This window comes from Protomyctophum parallelum, assembly GCF_964188405.1.
Source record: "Protomyctophum parallelum genome assembly, chromosome: 3".
Lineage (NCBI taxonomy): Eukaryota > Metazoa > Chordata > Actinopteri > Myctophiformes > Myctophidae > Protomyctophum > Protomyctophum parallelum.
Genome location: NC_139698.1, coordinates 34,891,329 through 34,912,022, shown reverse-complemented (window position 1 = coordinate 34,912,022; position 20,694 = coordinate 34,891,329). Strand labels below are relative to the sequence as shown.

General features: G+C 41.7%; 1 protein-coding gene across 1 annotated transcript; it reads left to right on the top strand.

Annotated features, from left to right (window-relative positions):
- Window positions 1-14,024: 14,024 nt before the first annotated feature.
- On the top strand, window positions 14,025-19,884 carry LOC310855507 (eomesodermin-like; the record flags this gene model as incomplete). Its single annotated transcript, XM_083760532.1, has 6 exons — window positions 14,025-14,509; window positions 14,656-14,810; window positions 15,804-15,922; window positions 16,229-16,387; window positions 18,612-18,673; window positions 19,098-19,884. The coding sequence occupies 6 exons, from the start codon at window positions 14,025-14,027 to the stop codon at window positions 19,882-19,884; spliced, it is 1,767 nt and encodes a 588-aa protein (XP_083616658.1).
- Between the last annotated feature and the right edge of the window lie 810 nt (window positions 19,885-20,694).

Sequence of the window (20,694 nt, the reverse complement as noted above, 5' to 3'; positions counted from 1 at the left end):
GAGAGATGAAGGGAAGACATGCAGTGAAGGCCGTCGGGATCAGGAGTCGAACCCGCGGCACATTGCCAGACTGGATTACCAGCCACGGTGCCTGGACCATTGAGCAATGGCCCAGGTCTGTGATGTGTGTTTTGAATGAGAGCTGACTGACCAGGACAACACCAAGGTTCCTGGCTGTTGGGACAGACGTTACCAGGGCATTAGCTCCCACATAGGGCAGGACTTACTGTAGCTGGGAAGAAGAGAAGCTCAGTCTTGTCTGCGTTCAAATAAGATCTAACCACACTGTACTTTAAGCGTGTACTCGCAGCCTGCAACTTTGGCCAGTGACCACAATCAGCTATGAGGTATAGCATGCTGTCTGGATCCCATGTGAAGTAGTTACATACACACCTGCTCAGTAACACCGGCAGATACAAGCATGAGATTCATGTACACTCCCCAATGCCACTTGCCCTGTCAATGCAAACACAAACACGCACGCAACACACGCACGCACACACGCACACACACACACACACACACACACACACACACACACACACACACACACACACACACACACACACACACACACACACACACCGCTACCAGCAGGCAACGAAGAAAATAAATGCAACATCTGTCTGCTAAGCTCTCAACTCTCACAGCTCTCTGGCGCTCAACATGACGGCACTCCGAGTCTCCACTGTGGAGCACCACAGTTTCAAGGTTTAGCAAGTCCTTTTCATCGCAAAAGGCAGTAAGAAAAACAATTGGTGCTTACCACAAGCAGGAAAAGGTTCTCACAACTGATGAGTCCACAGTTTATCACCTGCACACGAATGCACATGAATGTAAATTCCACACAAATTGTTGTGCTCGCATCTGTTATATCACCTGTGTGTGTGTGTGTGTGTGTGTGTGTGTGTGTGTGTGTGTGTGTGTGTGTGTGTGTGTGTGTGTGTGTGTGTGTGTGTGTTTCTAGAAACCTGTCTTGAATATACACTGTCACCCCAGGACAGAGACTTGATCATGTACACGGCTTCCAAACAGCACACTCCTCTTGTATCCTTTTTGACAGCAGGCATGTGAGGGAGACTTTAGTTTAAAGAAATCAGATTTCCAGATCATTTATGTAACATGTAGGTTCTGTAAACCAGACTAACATGCACCCTAATACAGTGTAAAAATGAATTGCGCTTATGGGTCTATTTTGAGACTCAATTAACACTCCAGATTTTACTGTGTACCTCTTGTGGATGCTTCTTTATTACAAGACCAGGTTGGCATGCTGACTGATATGGCAGCGGCATGGGTTCTCACCCACCGATCCAATATTACCCGAGCAGCAGGGCTTCATGAACCTGGCAGAAGGGAGGTTAGCAAAGTTAAACCCTCTTACACCATGCCTCAGTGCCTGGGGCCAACCCATGGTCACTCCAACTGTCCACTGACGAGAACACAACAAGGCCGCTGTCAGAGAGTGTTAAAGGGTCACTGACACTAGACGCCTCTGGAAAGCCAGCCATTGATGGGTTGTTGTTGTCAAAGGGTATGATAAAAGGATAACACAAGATTATTATTATCTATGGTTTTGTGTGCTTTGATCAAATGATATGTAATGGCCTCTGATATTTTATTGGCCCTCTGAGCCTGATGAATAGGGATATAGGTTGTACAATGTTCTGGTTTATTAACCCTTGTGTAATGGTGAAATGAGGGAAAGGAGCAAAAGCTGACCAGATAATAATTATGTTATAATTATTGGCAAAATGAAACGACGAAATGATTTCCGATTTGACCGTCGAATCATTGTGCCATCTTAATTTACAATTACATGCATATGTTTACAAAAGCATAATTTAGTTAATCACATACATTTATTATTACGCTAATTTCAGAAATAGATGCTGACAGTGGTTTTGTTGAAGAGGATGCCAAAGCTTGCAGCTTTAGTTTAGTTTAGTTTGCCTCAATCCCCACGACTCCATTCTTACAGTCTGTGATTTCCAAGACGTCGTGCTGCGGTGACTAGCAGATGGGTTGTGGAGATGAGATCTTAGAGAGTGGTAAAGCCGGAGTGGTGGGGAGCCATTTCAGGGTCGATGGAAAGCAAATAATCCAACGGCTCGAGTGATGGGATTACAAACCTACCGGCGGACCTCAACTGTTGAGCCATGCTGTGGGGCGCCTTCCACAGGTCACCGCCATCAAATTTGGCAGCAGCAATTCTTCTATCAAAATGCATGATGATGACAGGAGCATGACAAGCATTTTGACAGGAGAATGAAGAGTAATTGTGTAGCTTTTTACTCATGTACTGCGTGCATGTGTGTGTGTGTGAGTGTGTTATGGTGACGCAGATTTCGGACTGATTTAAGATCAACATAAGAAAACATACTGCTCCTGCTGCTGTCTTTAGTGGTGGCCAAATACAAGAATCTCTTCCATTTCCATCCTTTTCACATTACCACACATTTTCTCTATTGAGGCATTACCCCATGTCCTCTGTAATTGCATCTAACAATTGGTCACAATTTATGTTTAATTTTATACATCATTCTTTCATGCCAGATTCTCTTAGGTCTTCGGATACTGACAGCAGTAGACAAATGTAGAAAATCTAAGGTAAAAAAACATATTAATTAGATAAACTAAATTATATTTGAAATCACATTGCCATTGGCTAAACCCCCCTCTCCATAAGTGATTTTGTCTTTTTGTTTATCTTGGCTCTGCTCTTGTTGGTGCCACCCGAGTGGTGTCAGGATGCATTTCCCTTCAACCAAATGAAGGGGTCTGCCACTGCGCCACAATCTGCACCCGCTTCTCAGGCAGGCTAAACCCTTTGACACCACCGTTTTTAATTAAAATTACATTACGAGTAATCAGCCGGAAGAGTTGGGGATGGAGGTCAGAAGAGTGGGGGTGGGGTGGAGGTTTGTTAGTGAGGTTGCATGGATGATGGGAGATAGGGGAATTTTTTATATGTATGCTTTACCACTCCAATGAATCTGCTGTGGTTCTATTGCCATACCTGGACCGTTTGTGGTCTTTTGGAAATGCCCTCTGACACTAACACAGTCCGGGACTAAAGACTTTCTCACTTGACTTTAAATTGCAGCACAAACTGGACAAGACAATTTTATTGAATCCGATATGGTATTTACAAAAGTGGGCCGCAGGAAGTTATTTTTTCTTTTTTTTCTAACCATTTTTTGGGGGGCATGGGGGGGGGTGACATTCAGTAAAGGCTGTCGGGATCGGGAGTCGAACCCGCGGCACACTGCCAAACTCTCACCTGTATTAACCACATGAACACTATTGTGGCGGACATTCAGCAAAATATCAAATTTACAAGCAAATTTACAGTGAGCTTGTAGATCAGCTATTTCAGCAGAAGCCAAACAAGAAACAAGAGCCAGCATAGACTTGCTTTGTATTTAACCCATTAAGACCTGAGTCCAATTCTACCTATGCCTTCTAAATAAGTGGTTCTCAACTCGACTCCCAAAATGAAGTCATTATCTCTTCCTCTTCAGGGTGAATATCTATGGGTTTTTGACTTTTGTACTGTATGGCAATAACACATTTTAATTCCCTTCAATTACTGTGACACTGTTTTATCCTTCCAAGTAATGCGAGACAGAAATAAGGCTTGCAGACAAGTCTGTATTGGTAAAGCCAGGAAATGAAATGTTAATATGACTTCTCTTTTTCTATATGAGACTTGAAGAAAGAAGGATTCATAGCCAAGATAATTATGAGCACTGTGAAAGCGCATTAGAAGAAACCCACATGGAAGAACCCCACCAAAAGAATAGATAGCCAGGGAAAGAAAATTACTTTCCCCCTCTACCTTCGCTTTATGCCCCTGTTAACAAGAAACAAGTCGACATCAGATGGATGATAGATGGATGAGGCCTTCTTCAGGAGACATACTGGGGCCTTTGCTTGGGAACTATGGAACAAGGAAGATGACTCAATCTCTCTGTGTCTTCGCCATTCATTAAGACAGCAGACCTTTGACTGTTCCACAAAGACTAGAGTATTTCCTCATTACACTGTGCAACATCAAAAAGAGAGAGAGAGAGAGAGAGAGAGAGAGAGAGAGACGAGGAAGAGAAGAAAAGAAAACATATGAAGAAGATGCCATTTGAATAGATACCGGTACTTTCGAACACAGTTCCAATAAGAGAACATCTTGTCTTTTGATAAAGTTTTTTTTCCTTTATACCTGTTTTCTCTCTAGTGCCTGGTCTCTGCAAATAACCTCTGCTGCCTGCAACGCACCATGGGTGTCTGACTCTGAATGCAGTTAATTATCTAAAAGTAAAACTTGTTCCTATTGAAAAGGCATCCTCGTTTGCTTGTCTCATTAATGCCAACAATGAGCAACCATCATGGATTTTCCGAGGACACTACTGTGGATGGGCTTTCAGACGCATCCCTAATAAGAATGCAGTGGTAAGAGCTCCACTGAATGCACACAGGGTAGGACATACAATGAAAAGGGGGGGGGGGGGAACATCTTTTACCTCTCCATCTATAATTACTCCAAATGAAGAATGGGCTGGAGAAATGGCCAGGGAGCCATTCCATTATGACAGAAAGAACTCATCACAGAGAAGGCAAAGCTCAAGATCGATAGCGTTTTCTTTCTTTTTTTGGGATGTGTAAAAAACTTTTTCAAAGCTTTCAGAAGTAATGATGTGTGCCGCTTGTTTGTGTGTGTGTGTGTGTGTGTGTGTGTGTGTGTGTGTGTGTGTGTGTGTGTGTGTGTGTGTGTGTGTGTGTGTGTGTGTGTGTGTGTGCGTGCGTGTGTGTGTGTGTGTGTGTGTGTGTGTGTGTGTGTGTGTGTGTGTGTGTGTGTGTGGGGGGGGGAGGGGGGCACTAAAAGACATGCACTACTTCATGAACAAAGCGTGAATAGAATACTGTGTATTTCCTTTGGTTAGAAGTCCTATGTAGTTCTATCTTATCTACTGCTAATGTAGCATCACAATGGACAAGGGAAAGACCTCCCAGCATTGGCTCAAACAAAGGATTAAATTAATTTCGCTCCTATGCCACTAAAATGTGGAATGCCCTACCAACAGCCATTAAGACATACGAATTGACTTGACTCCTTCAAAACCGCTCTCAAAGAGCACCTACGGAGGGCTGCAATTCCAAACTGGCCCCCGTATAAAAAAAATGTGAGTTCCCCCCCACCTTATACTTTCCCCCCCATACTGTACATGTTTTGTTTTACCATTTTTACTTTCTTTATATGATGATTTCCTGTGTTGTCATAGAAGAGTATATTTGTAAGTCTTTAAATGTTCTGATGAATTGAAAATGGTGGACCCTGTTGTAAACAAGTCTTAGTGCTTTATCGTGGTTTCGTTCACAAAGTACCAGTCTTTGTATTGACTTGTGCTTTCGTTTGAAATGTACTCATTCTACATACTATGAAATACATTTTTAAATCGATCAATCAATCAACCAACCAGTCAACCATCACTCCCATGCTCTCATGGCTGATTTGCAGCAACGATTCATCTGGCCTATGTTCATTCTAGGGAACAACTCTTGGCCAGGATGAGGAGTGGGAAAGAGAGCTTGTGCTGCTGCATTTGACTCCATGAAGTTATCCTGCAAGTGCATTCTTCTTCTGTCATATGTCCTTAGACCTTCAGTGTGCCAGTGTGGAGATCAATTAAGCCACGATCCTGCATTCTCAGGACCTGCTAGCAAGTGCTGGCTCTGGCCTTTATGCAAGGTTTCCAGCCCGACCTTCTTCGAAAATATGGTTGCCTGTCAAGCCCACATGCAGACACTCCATAATCAAATAGACATGCCCATACTATGATTGTATGATGGATGTTTCCTTGCCATCATCAGACCTTTTTCGCTTCACAGCAATACACAAATTCAGTCACACACAGACACAACCATGTATGAGCAAGCTGTTTGTTGGTAGGCTACTGCTGTTTCTTTCTCCAGTGTTTTATTTGATAAATATCAGCACTGAAGGTGTATAATATTGGATGCTTGTGACCATTTGACACTGCTTTTAAAGGATCAGAAGGTGCGTGTGTGTGTGTGTGTGTGTGTGTGTGTGTGTGTGTGTGTGTGTGTGTGTGTGTGTGTGTGTGTGTGTGTGTGTGTGTGTGTGTGTGTGTGTGTGTGTGTGTGTGTGTGTGTTTGTGTGTGTGTGTCTGCGTGTGTGTATGTGTGTGTGTGTGTGTGTGTGTGTGTGTGTGTGTGTGTGTGTGTGTGTGTGTGTGTGTGTGTGTGACTGTGTGTGAGTGTGAGTGTGTGTGTGTGTGTGTGTGTCTAATAAATTACATTGAAAAAAGGTGAAAAACAACTTGAAAGGATAATGCAAATCAGAATATTTAACAGAATTGTAAAGCAGCACGTTTGTTCAGTTTCTTTAGTCTGATCCACAGTGTGTGTGTGTGTGTGTGTGTGTGTGTGTGTGTGTGTGTGTGTGCGTGCATGCGTGCGTGCGTGCGTGCGTGTGGGGGTGGGGGGTATGGACGAACACAAGCCTCACACGGGGATAGGTGCTAAAATATACAGCGAGAACAACTTGGTGAGAATGTGACAGCAGAGTAGTAGAGAAGCAGGAGGTAGCTTTTAGAAGAGACGTGTAAGACAATACTAGTCTGTTTTAACTTTTTATAGTATATTTTCAACTATATCTTTCTCTGGAATGTTTTAACAATTAATAAAGCTGATAATCATGGGTGTAAGAGTACAGTGAGCAGTTGGTAGCTGCAGTTGGTAGGTTTTTGCTTCCCATATGATGAATTCCTGTTCTGTACTTTAGCTACATAGAAATGTCTATTTGTATGTCTCTAAATGTCTGTATGTCTTTAAATGTTTTGATGAATTGAACAATGTGGACCCTGTTGTAAACAAGTGTAATGCTTAATTGGGTCGTCCACTCACAGTTGACAGTCTTTGTATTGAGTTTGTGCTTAAAATGTACTGTAAATTCTACAAACTGTTAATAAATATTTCAATCAATCAATCAATCACACACACACACACACACACACACACACACACACACACACACACACACACACACACACACACACACACACACACACACACACACACACACATACACACCACACACACACACACACACACACACACACACACACACACACACACACACACACACACACACACACACACACACACACAGCACAGCACAGGGAGAAAGAAGCCAACCTCTCAATTATCAACCTCTCTTCACTGCTCTCAACCCCTCATGTTTCTCTGTTAATGAACGGATTAAAGCTCTTATTAAGATGCATTTAACCCTCAGACATGCTTCCATTCACATACAAGAAAAAACCAATTAAAGCAAGGAGGGCCTTCAATTAAGACTGACAAAGGCCAGAGTGTACCAATGCTTTGAACTACAAGGGAAGTAACAGAGGACTGGTAGTATCATTCACTGTGAAACGTAGAAAGATTGAACGTCATAAGTAGCTGATATAATTTACTACAGTGCAGATACGCTAATGACAATATTGACATGGAAAACTAAACTATAGTTGGCTAGAGCATGATACATTATTATAATAATAGTGATGACTTGTTCATCTTAAATAAATGAAATAATTGTTTGTAGTAAACAATCTTCTATTGACTTATTTTGTTTAGAACAAAGAAGCGACCAAGCACCCATGTTCTTGAGTCACATCTGGACTGAACACTATGAAAACTCAAGAGAGGAAACGTGCAAATAAATAAAGCCAAGGAATCAAATATAACTTTCAGTTTCAACCATCTTTACCTGTTTTGTTTTAAACTTTTCTCATGGTAAACAAGACATTCTATCCCACAAAGGCTTTTTGGTCTTCTTCAGTCATCACCCACTATCACAGTTCAAAACTTCTAAACAAAGCTGATTAATTAACTCTCAGGCTTATACCTCTGAACCATAAAGAGCTTACAAATTACCTTGGTGGGGAAGTGATTATACAGCCATGGAAAACAGTAAATCAATCAATGAATCTAATGAAGCCTGCATGCCATTGCTCGTATTTCGTTCTTACTTGCAGTCATCTGTGGAATAACAATGGGAAGGAAGGGGATCATAGTTAAATTGTTAATCATAAAGTGATACTGCAGTCAGCAGATTCCCATATCAGAAAAAACATACTCGGGCTCTGCTGGCTTGCACAGAGAGGCCACATAATGCAGAAAATATTCCTTCCACCCCACTGGATAAAGTAATATTTCATTAAACAATACAGATCATGCATTTGTTCTTTTTATATTGCTGTGTTATTTATCAAAAAACGATGCATTGTAAATTTGTAAGCTATATACAGTATCTCGTTTGTAAAAGTAAAGGCATGGCCGACACAAAGCATGTTGATAATGACACCACGATTGTGTTGTGGTCTTACACACTGCAGTGCACCCGCAGTAGCTTGTTAGTCTTTTAGGGGTGCTGCATGCTGATATTAGCTGACATTTGCTGATTTGGAAATTTGGGCAAGGTATCAAACGGATGCTTTTGAATGTGTCTTTATTGGCAGCAGTAATATGAATATTATGGATATAAAATGAGTGGTGGTTACAATGACGATGAGGATGATGATGATTATATATATTCTTTCTTTCTGAATGACCCCTGGAGGTCCGCAAACCCTTTTTTTTTGTTTCATACCACTGGTATGAAGTATTAGTATATAACAAAAATCATTGCATGGATGCACCTGGGACGTATCCTCAGTGATGTATCGTCGTGGGGGTTTCGGGTCTCTAGAACATCATACCCCTCACTCAGGCGACCCAGCCAGGGTGATCAAGTCCCGACCTACGTCCCAGTAGCTACCCTCGATCAGTCCCATTGGGGAAAGACCAAGGCCACACAGTGTGGCAACAGTGTGCATAAGGTCAATTGAAACAAAATTAGATGAGGAACCCAAGGTTAGAGCGAGACGCTGGGTGGGGGCGAAGTCTCGGGAGCTGACCACCATTGTTGCTCTACTCGAGGAGCGGTCCTTTAACCTTTATATGTCTATGGTGGTAGATAGGGAAGCGATTGAGAACGGGGAGTGGCCGTGATAAGCAGAGGGTGGTCTCTTTTTTAGGCTATACATTACGGAATATAAGGACAGGTATCTCTCTGTGTGTGTGTGTGTGTGTGTGTGTGTGTGTGTGTGTGTGTGTGTGTGTGTGTGTGTGTGTGTGTGTGTCTGTGTTGCGCGCGCGCGAGTGCATCATTAAAAAAAACAGACACAGACCATCTTAACGGCTAGCTAGACTCCTGCAGAGCCACACAAACTAAATCCCAAACGACCATTTAGCTGTTCTCCATCAGTTTCACAATATGTCAACCTTTTTTGAATTCCAAATGTTCACACATACAGTAAATGCAACTTGAGTGGATGGCCTACTTTTTAAACTCACACTACATTGATGGTGCATGGCTCCACAAATAAGTCATTTTTAATCATTCTGTAGGGTTGATGCACTGCAGTGTTCTACACTGGCTATAACCGTAGGTGAGCCTTCAACTTGTGGTGAATACCAGTATGGTTTACATACTTAATCAGGCCTCACATAGTGTATAACATTTTAATATCAGTGTAGCTTTTACTGTGGTTGTAGTATGTGCTTGTCTGCAACATTTTTTGTTGTGGTGCCTAATCTCTCAACCTGGTTAAAAAAAAACATTAGTAATTTCTTTGTCTAAATCAGCACACTGTGTTTGCTCAGAAATAAGAGAGTAATTTCCTTCAGACAGAATGTCTTCCATCATAAAGTCATGCAAACAGGATCTCATTAGCAAATGCAAATGAGAAAACACCAAATCTTGACGGAGAGGCAGAAGTGTATCTCTGTGGGATAGCTGGAACATTATCAGCTCACCAACTGCCCCCACGCTGGGCACCAAATGTGATGGTCCGCTCCTGCTGCTACTCTTTACAGGACATAGGACTCAACCATAAGTATAAGTGTAGGGGGGAAGTCAAGGAAGGGGATCTCTGGAGGGCTTCACCTTCTGGTGTTTGAAGCCCATGAAAACTATTTCACTCCTGTTGTCTGCAATTGGCAATGGTTAGGGCAGTTGTCATTTCACCTAAAAGAAAATTCCCTCGGATGTAATTGCAGTGTCAACAAACAACCAACTGACTTTTAACTATAAATGCATGTACATCCTTCCTATAAAAGACTGTGTTCTAGGAGGTAAAAATCCCCTGAGAGTATACCCATTGTGAAATCACAAACTATAGCCGGCAGAGTTCCTCACAGTGCAGAGTTCCTGGCATGGCTTCGGGGCCAACAGACCTTCTGCTCCCTCTGGGGTGGCAGTGGCCTAGGGCAGGGTGGTGGCAGCCAGGTCACCAGCTCTTTCCTCCTGCCTGGCATGGGCACCACAGTAGGATGGCAGGCCTGATGGCAATATGTCAGAAATAACCCTTTAGATGTGTCAAAAACCAAGCACAGCTAGGGGAACCTCGACTGTGACCAAGAGTCAGACCATTAGTCTGGCTCAAAACAATTACAAAGTCAGATTAAAAGCAATGATTAAAAGACTGATGTCTCAGCAGGACTTGGAAGAATCTGTCTTTGCATTCATCTTCAGTAGACTGTAACAGTGTTTTTACAGGTCCTCCTACAAAATGTATCGGAACGCTATTGATCAAGTTCTTACTAATGCCAAGAAAAGGGAACATCATTCACTCCAGACAGTTATGAGATCTTTGCACTGGCTTACTGTTTGTCAAATAATTTATTTAAAAAATACTACTGTTGGATTATAAAGCATTGAATGTTTCAGGGCCAAAATATATTTCTGATCGTGTGCATTATGAACCATATATAGACCTCTCAGGTCGTCTGGGCATGCCTTCTCGATCCCGATCCCTAACTGAACATCATGGAGAACATTCAGTTTCTATGCACCACATTATGTGTAGCAAACTCCCAGAAAACTGCAGGTCTTGTTCTTATTGTATATCAATGTTTCTCTTTAATGTTTTATGTAAAGCACTTGGAATTACCTTTAAAATGTATACAAATTATATAGCCAATATGTAACACACAACTGTGGAACACATTATGATATATTAAAGTAATCTAAGAACAAAGTAAATATTTGGTAAGTACATTAATGACAGAAGTATCTGTCAAGTTTATCCCCTCTGTAGCATCAGTCATGGGTCATTATTGGTGGTATTACATTGGGAATATCAAAAATAAATTATGGAGGCTATAATTTGGTGGCTGAGCGGATGAATCTGAATTAATTTGAATAAAAAAAACATCAATAATAGGATGGCTGGATAAAAGTTTAAAATTAAGGGAAAATAATGTTGACTTAATTCTCTGATTCCATTAAAGGGGTATGCTCAGTGAGTCAGTGAGGGGATGTCAAGCCACCCCATATATGGAAAAACGAAGAGTGTCAAAACACCACATTCTCACTTCTGACTCACTGCTTTTGCCATAAGCACAGCATGAGTCTGTATGTGAGTGTGTGACATCATGGTACTTGGCACACAGTGTGTGTGTGTGTGTGTGTGTGTGTGTGTGTGTGTGTGTGTGTGTGTGTGTGTGTGTGTGTGTGTGTGTGTGTGTGTGTGTGTGTGTGTGTGTGTGTGTGTGTGTGCTCGCGCATGCGTGCGTGCGTGTGCATGTGCGTGTGCGTGTGTGTGTTGGAGATATGGATTTCAGTCTTCGGAGAACGCACTCTATCATAGTATGAGGACAAATTTAAAATGATCATACATTATTTCTATACTTTCTGAGCACTTGTTGCTTAATTTGTTGTTTCACTTAAGATTTAGGCTAGCTGCCAACGGGTTAATCAGTAAAATCATGTGGCCACAGAATTTCAGCATCCAGGCAGTAGGCATATAGGCTACTATTCCTGAACTTCTGTTGCCATCAAATCAAATATCGATCAATGCAATGAGAAGAGGTGATTTACCTTGGGCTTTTTACCAATACAATAGTTTGTTTGTTGTGTAATTAAGCAATGGTCAATTATTTGATGTGTGGAGTGTTTATTTGAGAGGTGTCAACATACACTAATGTCTCACCACTGGTGCCTCTTTGACATGCTGTTCCTCCAATAAACACTGCCTATGCCATGGCCTTATGAAGTGAGGGTGGGGATCAATTATCACAAACATTGAACATTTAAAGTTAGCCTTTGACCCCAACAAAATGTTTTATGGTTTTTGCAAGGGGAAATTGCAAGTGTGGTTGCACCGACCACATGAAGAAACCCCGTGTGGGCTCGAGTAGTTCACTTTTTGGGGTTACTATTATAAAGCTGGTACTAATTCCCTATATAGGGCAACCACACTAATAACGTAAAACTATAGTTTTGCAACCACACTAATGATATTAAGTGCTATATAGGTTCAGAAATATAGAAGTATATAATACTATAGTCATATTATCAATAATGGAAGAAGGACGTCCCATATCCCCCCACCTTCCTGCAGGAGATCAGTAGCGCTTTGATAATAGGCTGCTATATCTATGCGTCATCATCACACTTGTGAAGCGCAGAGAGAGCGCTTCAAGACAGACAGACCCTGACTGCACCTCTGCCTGCAACACGCGCCTCAGGCGTTATTCTAGTTGAGCTATTTTACTTCTAGCGTTCTAATTAAGCCTGTTGTTTTCATGTGCCGAAGCTCTTTACAACAAATTTAGCCGATATTTGTATTTTCTTTTCTCTTCTTTTCCCCCTTTTCCTATATAACGGTATATGGACATGAATAATTTGATAACGACGTGGACAGGACCGTAGCCTAATTGGTAAGTTTAATTTATTGCTTCATCTATAGTCCTAAATGCAATGCATTTTAAAACGGGACTATCTGCAATAAAGGGATCATCAATTAACATTTATTTAAAAAATGTTCAAGTTGACATCCAACTTTTTCTTATAGGACTAATTAAGCTATATGCCATTTGCTCATCATTATCTTTCTGACATCTGAGTGTTTTGTTTTGAGAAACATGAAAAATATATAACCTCCCTTAATTCACTTCGGGCCTTCCGAATGTAGGCCTACATAAATTGAAATCACGGCACTGCTAAATAAATATATCTGTAGTAGACTATACTTAAAAAGTAATAATAATAATATTTCCCAACTGCGCCTTTTTTACCGACCGACCGCATGCTATAGTCATAGTGTTTTTTGCATCGTTATAGACACTGATACGCTGAGTGCAATTGATTGATTTATTAGTAGGCCTATTTATTATGCAAAATAGGTTCATTTCAAACGAAAGCACAACTCAAATACAAAACTGTTACTGTGGACGACACCATAAAGCATTACACTTGTTTAGCATTTTCAATTCATCGGAACATTTATGTTGTTGTTGTATACATCATGTGCAAATCATTTGGGCATTATTGCATGATATGTTGTATAGGCCTGTGGGAAAAAGTAATCACTCAACAACAACAAAACAAACAAATAAAAATCTATTATCTGAATTAAATCTAAACCGACAGTTTCACTATAGGCAGCACCAAATGTCTTGGCTTAAAATAACAATAATGATTATTATATAGTTAATAATAATAATAATAATAATAATAACATCCGATTGTGACTTACAGTATTGCCAAAAACGTCCAGAAAACTAAAAGACAGTCTTCAGAGACTATTCTATTCTGTGGAACAATAAAAGCATCAATAACATATCAACCATTATTTGCTATTGGTTTTGTTGTAACAAAATATGCCTCCAAAGTGTAAGCATGCATGAAGTTGGAGGAAAAAAACCTGTAATTGTGTTGTGCTTCGAAATAAGTCTCTTTCAGAAATTATGAAAATATTATTGGGCAAACTAACATGGACATTTTACATTTATTTACAGCAGAAAAGCACTTAAAAAGCACTTGAAGCAATTAACCCGGCCGGCAACAGAGACATCCATGCAGTGACTTTTGACCAGTGACCTGAGACATAGTCTAATTTAGGAGAAAAGTAAGAAATCCGTAATTCTGTAAAAAATAAAGATTCGAGAAGAAAAGCGACATGCTCGGCACTGAAGCAGAGAGCAACACCTTCCCCTCACCCAAGGATGTAACGGATGAGAGACGAAAATCTCCCACCACCGAGGGTGACGATCTAACGAGTGGCAGCCGATACACAGCAGCAGACCGCTACTATATCCCGACGCCGTCCACCAAACAAAGTCCAGACGCGACGAATCCATGCTCCTTTGTCCCCTATGCGGGCCAGTCCGGAACAGTTTATCCTCCACACAGCGGGAGGTATCCCTCTGCGCTTCACCTCGGCTTGCCTCCCATGAGAGCCATGTGTACCAACGGGCGCAATCAGTTCAGCTCGCCTTATCAATTCGGCCAGAGTTCTGGTTGCATCTACCCGCCCTACCCCAGCACACTGTCCTTACACACCACCGGACCAGGACTGAGGGCCCAAGTCTACCTCTGTAACCGGCCCCTGTGGCTCAAGTTCCACCGTCACCAGACAGAGATGATTATCACCAAGCAGGGCAGGTGAGGGATGGTCTCATTAGGCGCCTATTAGGCTGACTCTGAATGGATTAATTCAGCTATACTAAAGTATATAATATAGCCGTATCCGCTCCTATGTGATTCCTGTCTCCATCCATCCATCTCTCGCTGTTTCTTATTTTGTGCAGACGGATGTTTCCGTTTCTCAGTTTTAACATCACCGGTCTCAACCTGACAGCACATTACAATGTGTTTGTGGAAATCGTGCTGGCGGATCCTAACCACTGGCGGTTTCAAGGGGGCAAATGGGTCACCTGCGGGAAAGCAGACAACAATATGCAAGGTATTGGTAATTTGATCAATCCTCAAGGCCCGCAGCCCCGCCTCCCCGCACCCCCCCCCCCCCCCCCCGCCGCAGCGCGGAAAAAAATAAGTTGTTTTCGCTGCTACTTTTAAAGCAGCTTCTATAGGCCAATGTCCAAGCCAAGGTGAGGACTTTCAGGACTATATTATTATTATTATGAGAGAGAGAGAGAGAGAGAGAGAGAGAGAGAGAGAGAGAGAGAGAGAGAGAGAGAGGAGAGGGAGAGGGAGAGGGAGGGAGAGGGAGAGAGAGAGAGAGAGATCATAGGCGGCGGGTGCGTTTTACCTTTGAGTAGGCTACAGAATTGCGTTGGGAGGGGACTGTCGCGGCCGAGCGAAGCGGATTTATTTATTTATTTCCCAAATGGTCTAAAAATGAGTTATTTAGCATACTTTTACCAATGAATTAGCCTATACACAGACAGCGACTGATCAGCCTATTTTGGACGATATGGGTCTTTTCTCGAGTCAGTGTGTAGTCTCACTAGTCTGTGTAGGGTTAGGTCTCTTTGGTGAATTCTTGATCAGTGTTATTATGTCACGCCTCAAGAACAACTACAAAAGAAACCCGATTAGCACTTTTTAACACCTCTTGGACGGCCGGTGTCTCTCAAGACAGACTGTTGCCTCGCTTATTGAGGAACAACAGGGGAGGCGCTGTTTCCCCGAATATTTGACGATGGGATTCTCAGATTGCCGGCGGAGAGGTCCAAAATGTTCGGAATTCCCAGAAAATATGTAATGTAAATGTAAAATGTCCACGAAAATCTTCATGGGGGCCTAAAGGGGCCCTGGGAATCTTCATGGGGGCTGTGGCCCCGTGGCCCCCACAGACTCTACGTCGTTGGACTATAGTCTACTAATTGCGTCTGGGATAGGTCTAAATTATACTCTTACAAATGAATCGATGATTATGCGCAGTGTATGACAGAAAGTTTGAAGTCAGTAAAACCTTTTTCCCCCCTTTTTTAAGGGAACAAAGTGTACATCCATCCAGAATCTCCGAACAATGGGTCCCATTGGATGAGACAGGAGATTTCCTTTGGCAAGCTGAAACTCACTAACAACAAGGGTGGCAGTAACAGTTCGCAGGTTAGGAAAATCAAACAAATAAACGAGATCTAATTTATTTTCATCTGAATACTGTTTTGTTTATTTATCCATTTTACAGAAATCTCTCCATGTTTTATCACATAAGAAACACATTTGGCAGACAACTGTATAACAAATATATAGCCTATCCAAACCGTATAATAATCATAATCAAACAATAATAGAATAATAAAAGAGCCGCAGTGTAAGTGTAAAATGGATGGATTTTTGAAAATGGTGCCCATTTAGGCCTAATGAATTTGTCTCATTACTTTCTTTCTTTCTTTCTTTCTTTCATGCACACAGATGATTGTTCTACAGTCTTTACATAAGTACCAGCCCAGGCTGCACATAGTGGAGGTGACTGAAGATGCGGATGGCAGCATTAACAATGAGGTCAAAACGCACACCTATACCTTTCCAGAGACCCAATTTATAGCTGTCACTGCCTACCAGAACACTGATGTAAGCATAACTGTGGGGAAATGAAATACCCACGTTTTTACATATAATTTTTATTAGGGCTTGAAATTAAGTTTTTGTCCTTTGGACAAGTCAATTTCCCATTTACTTACATATTCTCAGTTTAATATCCCTAGAATGTCTTACATTTCATGTATTCCAAATACACAGCCATAGATCGGTCCCACCCACTCGCGGTTAGCAGTGTGACATCCGCTGCATTTAAACTTGTAGCACTACGTGTGCACCCAATAATTCATTCCGAAGACTTCTGGCTGCAGAAAAAATGAAATATCTCCACTTTTCCACAAGGAGCTGGACAAGGAAGACATTCTTTCCGGCGAGGGGCCTGCGGAATGAGTGCAGGACTGAACATATCAAAACTTCCTTTATGTAAGCATAAACGTCTGGGGTACACAGAATAGGTGGTGTGATCAATTACCCCACACCAATCGCAACACGTATTCATATTTTCAGTCCAGTTTTCCTCTTGGAAAAGTGACAATATTACACCCACGTTTTCTGCCAGAACTTTCAAATGGATATGTATAAGGTAGGGCTGCGAATCTTTAGGTGTCCCACGATTCGATTCGATTCCGATTATTGGGGTGACGATTCGATTCAAAAACGATCTTTTCGATTTTTCCGATTCTCGATTCAAAAAAGATTTTTTTTCGATTCTAAAGCAGTTTTATTTTATTTATTAAAAACAATTAAATAGAATTTTAGCATGATCTACTCCAGTCTTCTGGCATGAAAGCAGAGTACATTTAGTAAAAAGCTTGTATAATTGTAAAGGTTTTATCAACTGAATGATTTAAACACACAAAGGTTAAATCCAAGAGTAAGAACATGTCTCATTTATTTAGCCTGCACAAATTTGAACCAGTACAATAAATACAATTGGCAGGCTTAGCTTAGCTGGTATTAAATGCACTATGCAGAAACCCAGGCCATAATGCATTGCATGCACAGGTACATTTGTGCAAGGAAAAAAAATCGGACGGCATTAGAATCGCGATTCTAACTCGAATTTTTTGACAGGCCTAGTATAAGGACAGTATCTGACTCCAAGTCTTAGGAAGTAATTATTGGGTGAGTATACACATCACACAGTGCTACAAGTTTAAATGCCGACAGTCTAATTTGAATGCACTTATCCGGAAAGATTTATTACCGGACAACAGGACAAGCCTTAATATCAAGCCCACATTATTGTTTGTGAATTGTTTGTAATATCATATAGGCCTATACTTAACCCTGTCGATGCCAAACTTCACACAAGCACACACACACACACACACACACACACACACACACACACACACACACACACACACACACACACACACACACACACACACACACACACACACACACACACACACACACACACACACACACTCTCTCTCTCTCTCTCTCTCTCTCTCTCTCTCTCTCTCTCTCCCTGCCAATGATGAATCTCTGCTCCAAATTTGGATCTGTCCGATATTTCATATTCCATCCTATTTGGCTAACATTGGCTTTCAAAGTTTGCAGGATTGGCCTGTTTTGAACAAAAAGCCTCAAATCAATGCAGTGTGCAATTTACGTGAAATCTTTCACGCACTTTCATAGCTGAGGAATATATCCCACCCTCTTCACATTGGCCTGTTATAGCACCACCAACAGGTGGATTTTTGCAAAACACATTTTTTGGAACAAAATGCCTCAAATCATCTAATTGCCATCAAAAGCGTAAGAAGAAATGGCACCCTTTTCACATTGGCCTATTATTTTTGGTGGTGCCTCCGCTCCATTACGGAGCTATGTGTGTCCATATATGTCTGTCTCTGTGTCTGTATGTATGTATGTCCAAGCACGGAAAGCTGCAACACCTAAAGTGGCCTGTAGAGTTAGCACAGAGTAAATTGGCACAGAGTACACTACAGTATGAGCCCTGGGCCGTTCATGGGGCTCTGGATGTTCCGGGGACCCCCGGGGACCCCCACATGGTAACTGTCATTTCTCAACTGTTTTGGACGCGGGCGGCTCCCTGGAACCGGGCCGGCACGCTGGCCGCGTTCCCGAGGGTCTGGATGTTCCGGGGACACCTGCACAGTACACTACAATACAGTACAACTACAAACCACTGTAGAGTACAGTTACTATAACAATAAATGTATAGTTGCAGTTCCGATAGTGTTGCAGGTGTGATTTATTTTTCTCATTTTTTTGGTTTTTCTAGATCACACAGCTTAAAATAGACCACAACCCCTTTGCAAAAGGATTCAGGGACAACTATGATTCGTGAGTAGCCTACCATGCTCCATAATCTTCATAATCTTGTCATTTAGTTGTAGACCTGGCATAGTTTCAATATGAATGCACACAGATTATATATTTTAGACTGATGATTTATGATGGTGTTATGATGGTTCATTGGTTTTCCTTGTATCTTTAAATCACTCTGGATTAAGAGTCTGCTAAATGCCTAAATTGTAAATTGTCATACATAGTATAATCAGTATAGTATAGTCAATGTATATGACAATTTATTTTAATAATGCAATGCTTTGTTTTGGCATGTACATTTCCTAAGGTCTTTCATATTTCATGCCCCAATTTTATAATGAACATTTTCTGCCTTTGGCAGGGACATATTTAACACATCATGATATTTGCTACCTCGACTGTGCCCAATATATCAAATTTATTACTGCATGTTTTTCAGGATGTATACTGTCACTGAGAGCGATCGCCTCACCCCGTCCCCAACTGACTCGCCTCGATCCCATCAGATCGTCCCCGGGGCCCGCTACGGCATGCAGCCCTTCTTCCAGGACCAGTTCGTCAACAACCTGCCCCAGAACCGATTTTACAACAGCGAGAGGACGGTGCCACAGACCAGTAGCCTGCTTTCCTCTCAGATGGAGGATGCAGCCTCACAGAGGTGGTTCGTCGCCTCCATGCAGAAAGGGGGAAGTGGCAGCTCTACCAGTAAGATAGAACTCACCCCATATGAGGGCGACTATTCAAGCTCCCTGCTTACATACGGTATCAAATCCCTGTCCGTCCCAACATCCCATGCCCTCAGCTACTATCCAGAATCTCCCTTCACCATGTCTACAGGCTGGGGGGCCCGGGGGACATACCAGAGAAAGGTCACCCCTCCTAACCTGCCCTGGTCTCCCAAGCCCGTCCCCATGACTGGTTACAGAGAAGACTCGGAGAAGCATGAGCCACGGATAGAGGATGAGATCAGTGGCAATGGAGGTCTGGCCTCACCGTGGACAGACACACAGGCATCGCCATTATTAGACAAGGCAGACTCTGGGGCCTACTCCACCGCTTGCAAGAGGAGACGTTTGTCTCTGAGTGAGTCGAGCACACAGAGATCACCCAGCAACATCAAGTGTGAAGACTTGGCCTCTGCTGCACACAATAGTAGCTCATACAACAAGGAAACGGTCTCATCTAAAAGTTTAGCAAATTATTACACCTTCTACTCAAACCACTGAATAGTTTGCCTCTGAAAATTTGGCCTTGGTTCATCTGTCGGAGATCTTCTTTCCAGTGTCATCAAAACCAGAAACTTGATCAGACTTTTGTTTTCTTTATGACACAGGTTACGTGGGGTAGGCTACAATAAAAGTAAGCATTACTTTCCTGAAATTCTACCTTCGTTTCATGAAAAGTAGCCTACATTTTGCGTTCAGCTTTTGAACAATCAGCTTCTATATAATTTCACTTTTGAAAGGGCAGAAGCGCATTTGTCTTTTTTGTCAACGTAATTATATTTTTTATTCATTGTTATATTTTATTTAATGTCATGTACAGTATTATTAAATAATTGCATTTGCCTTCACATTGAAGTTTCCTGTTTACAAAACTTGAGATGTTATTTATCAAAGGCTTGTCAATGATTCATTTGTGGACTGTATGATGTGAGGTATACATGCTGTGTTTTAAGATGTTACATTGCAATGTTCACAGATTTTATCATAAAATGCTTATTGGTTTAACAGGACATCCGGGTGTGTTTAATTTTCTAAATAAGGAAATGCTTGTTATAGGCTACTCCTATAATCAAATATAAAATGTTTTAAAGCTCCAATCCATAACTTTCATGTCCTACCCGGGTTCTGAACCCTGTGTTTCAATGCAATACAGATGGAGATGTGTCAGTGTAATTAGGGAGTAGGGAGACCACCTTTAACCACTGCAGCCTGTTATAATGTGTTAACATACAAAAACTAAAATAAAGCACATGCACAATCATTTTTGGGGAACATTTTCATATAAATAGGGCCCTTGCTTTGAATATATGA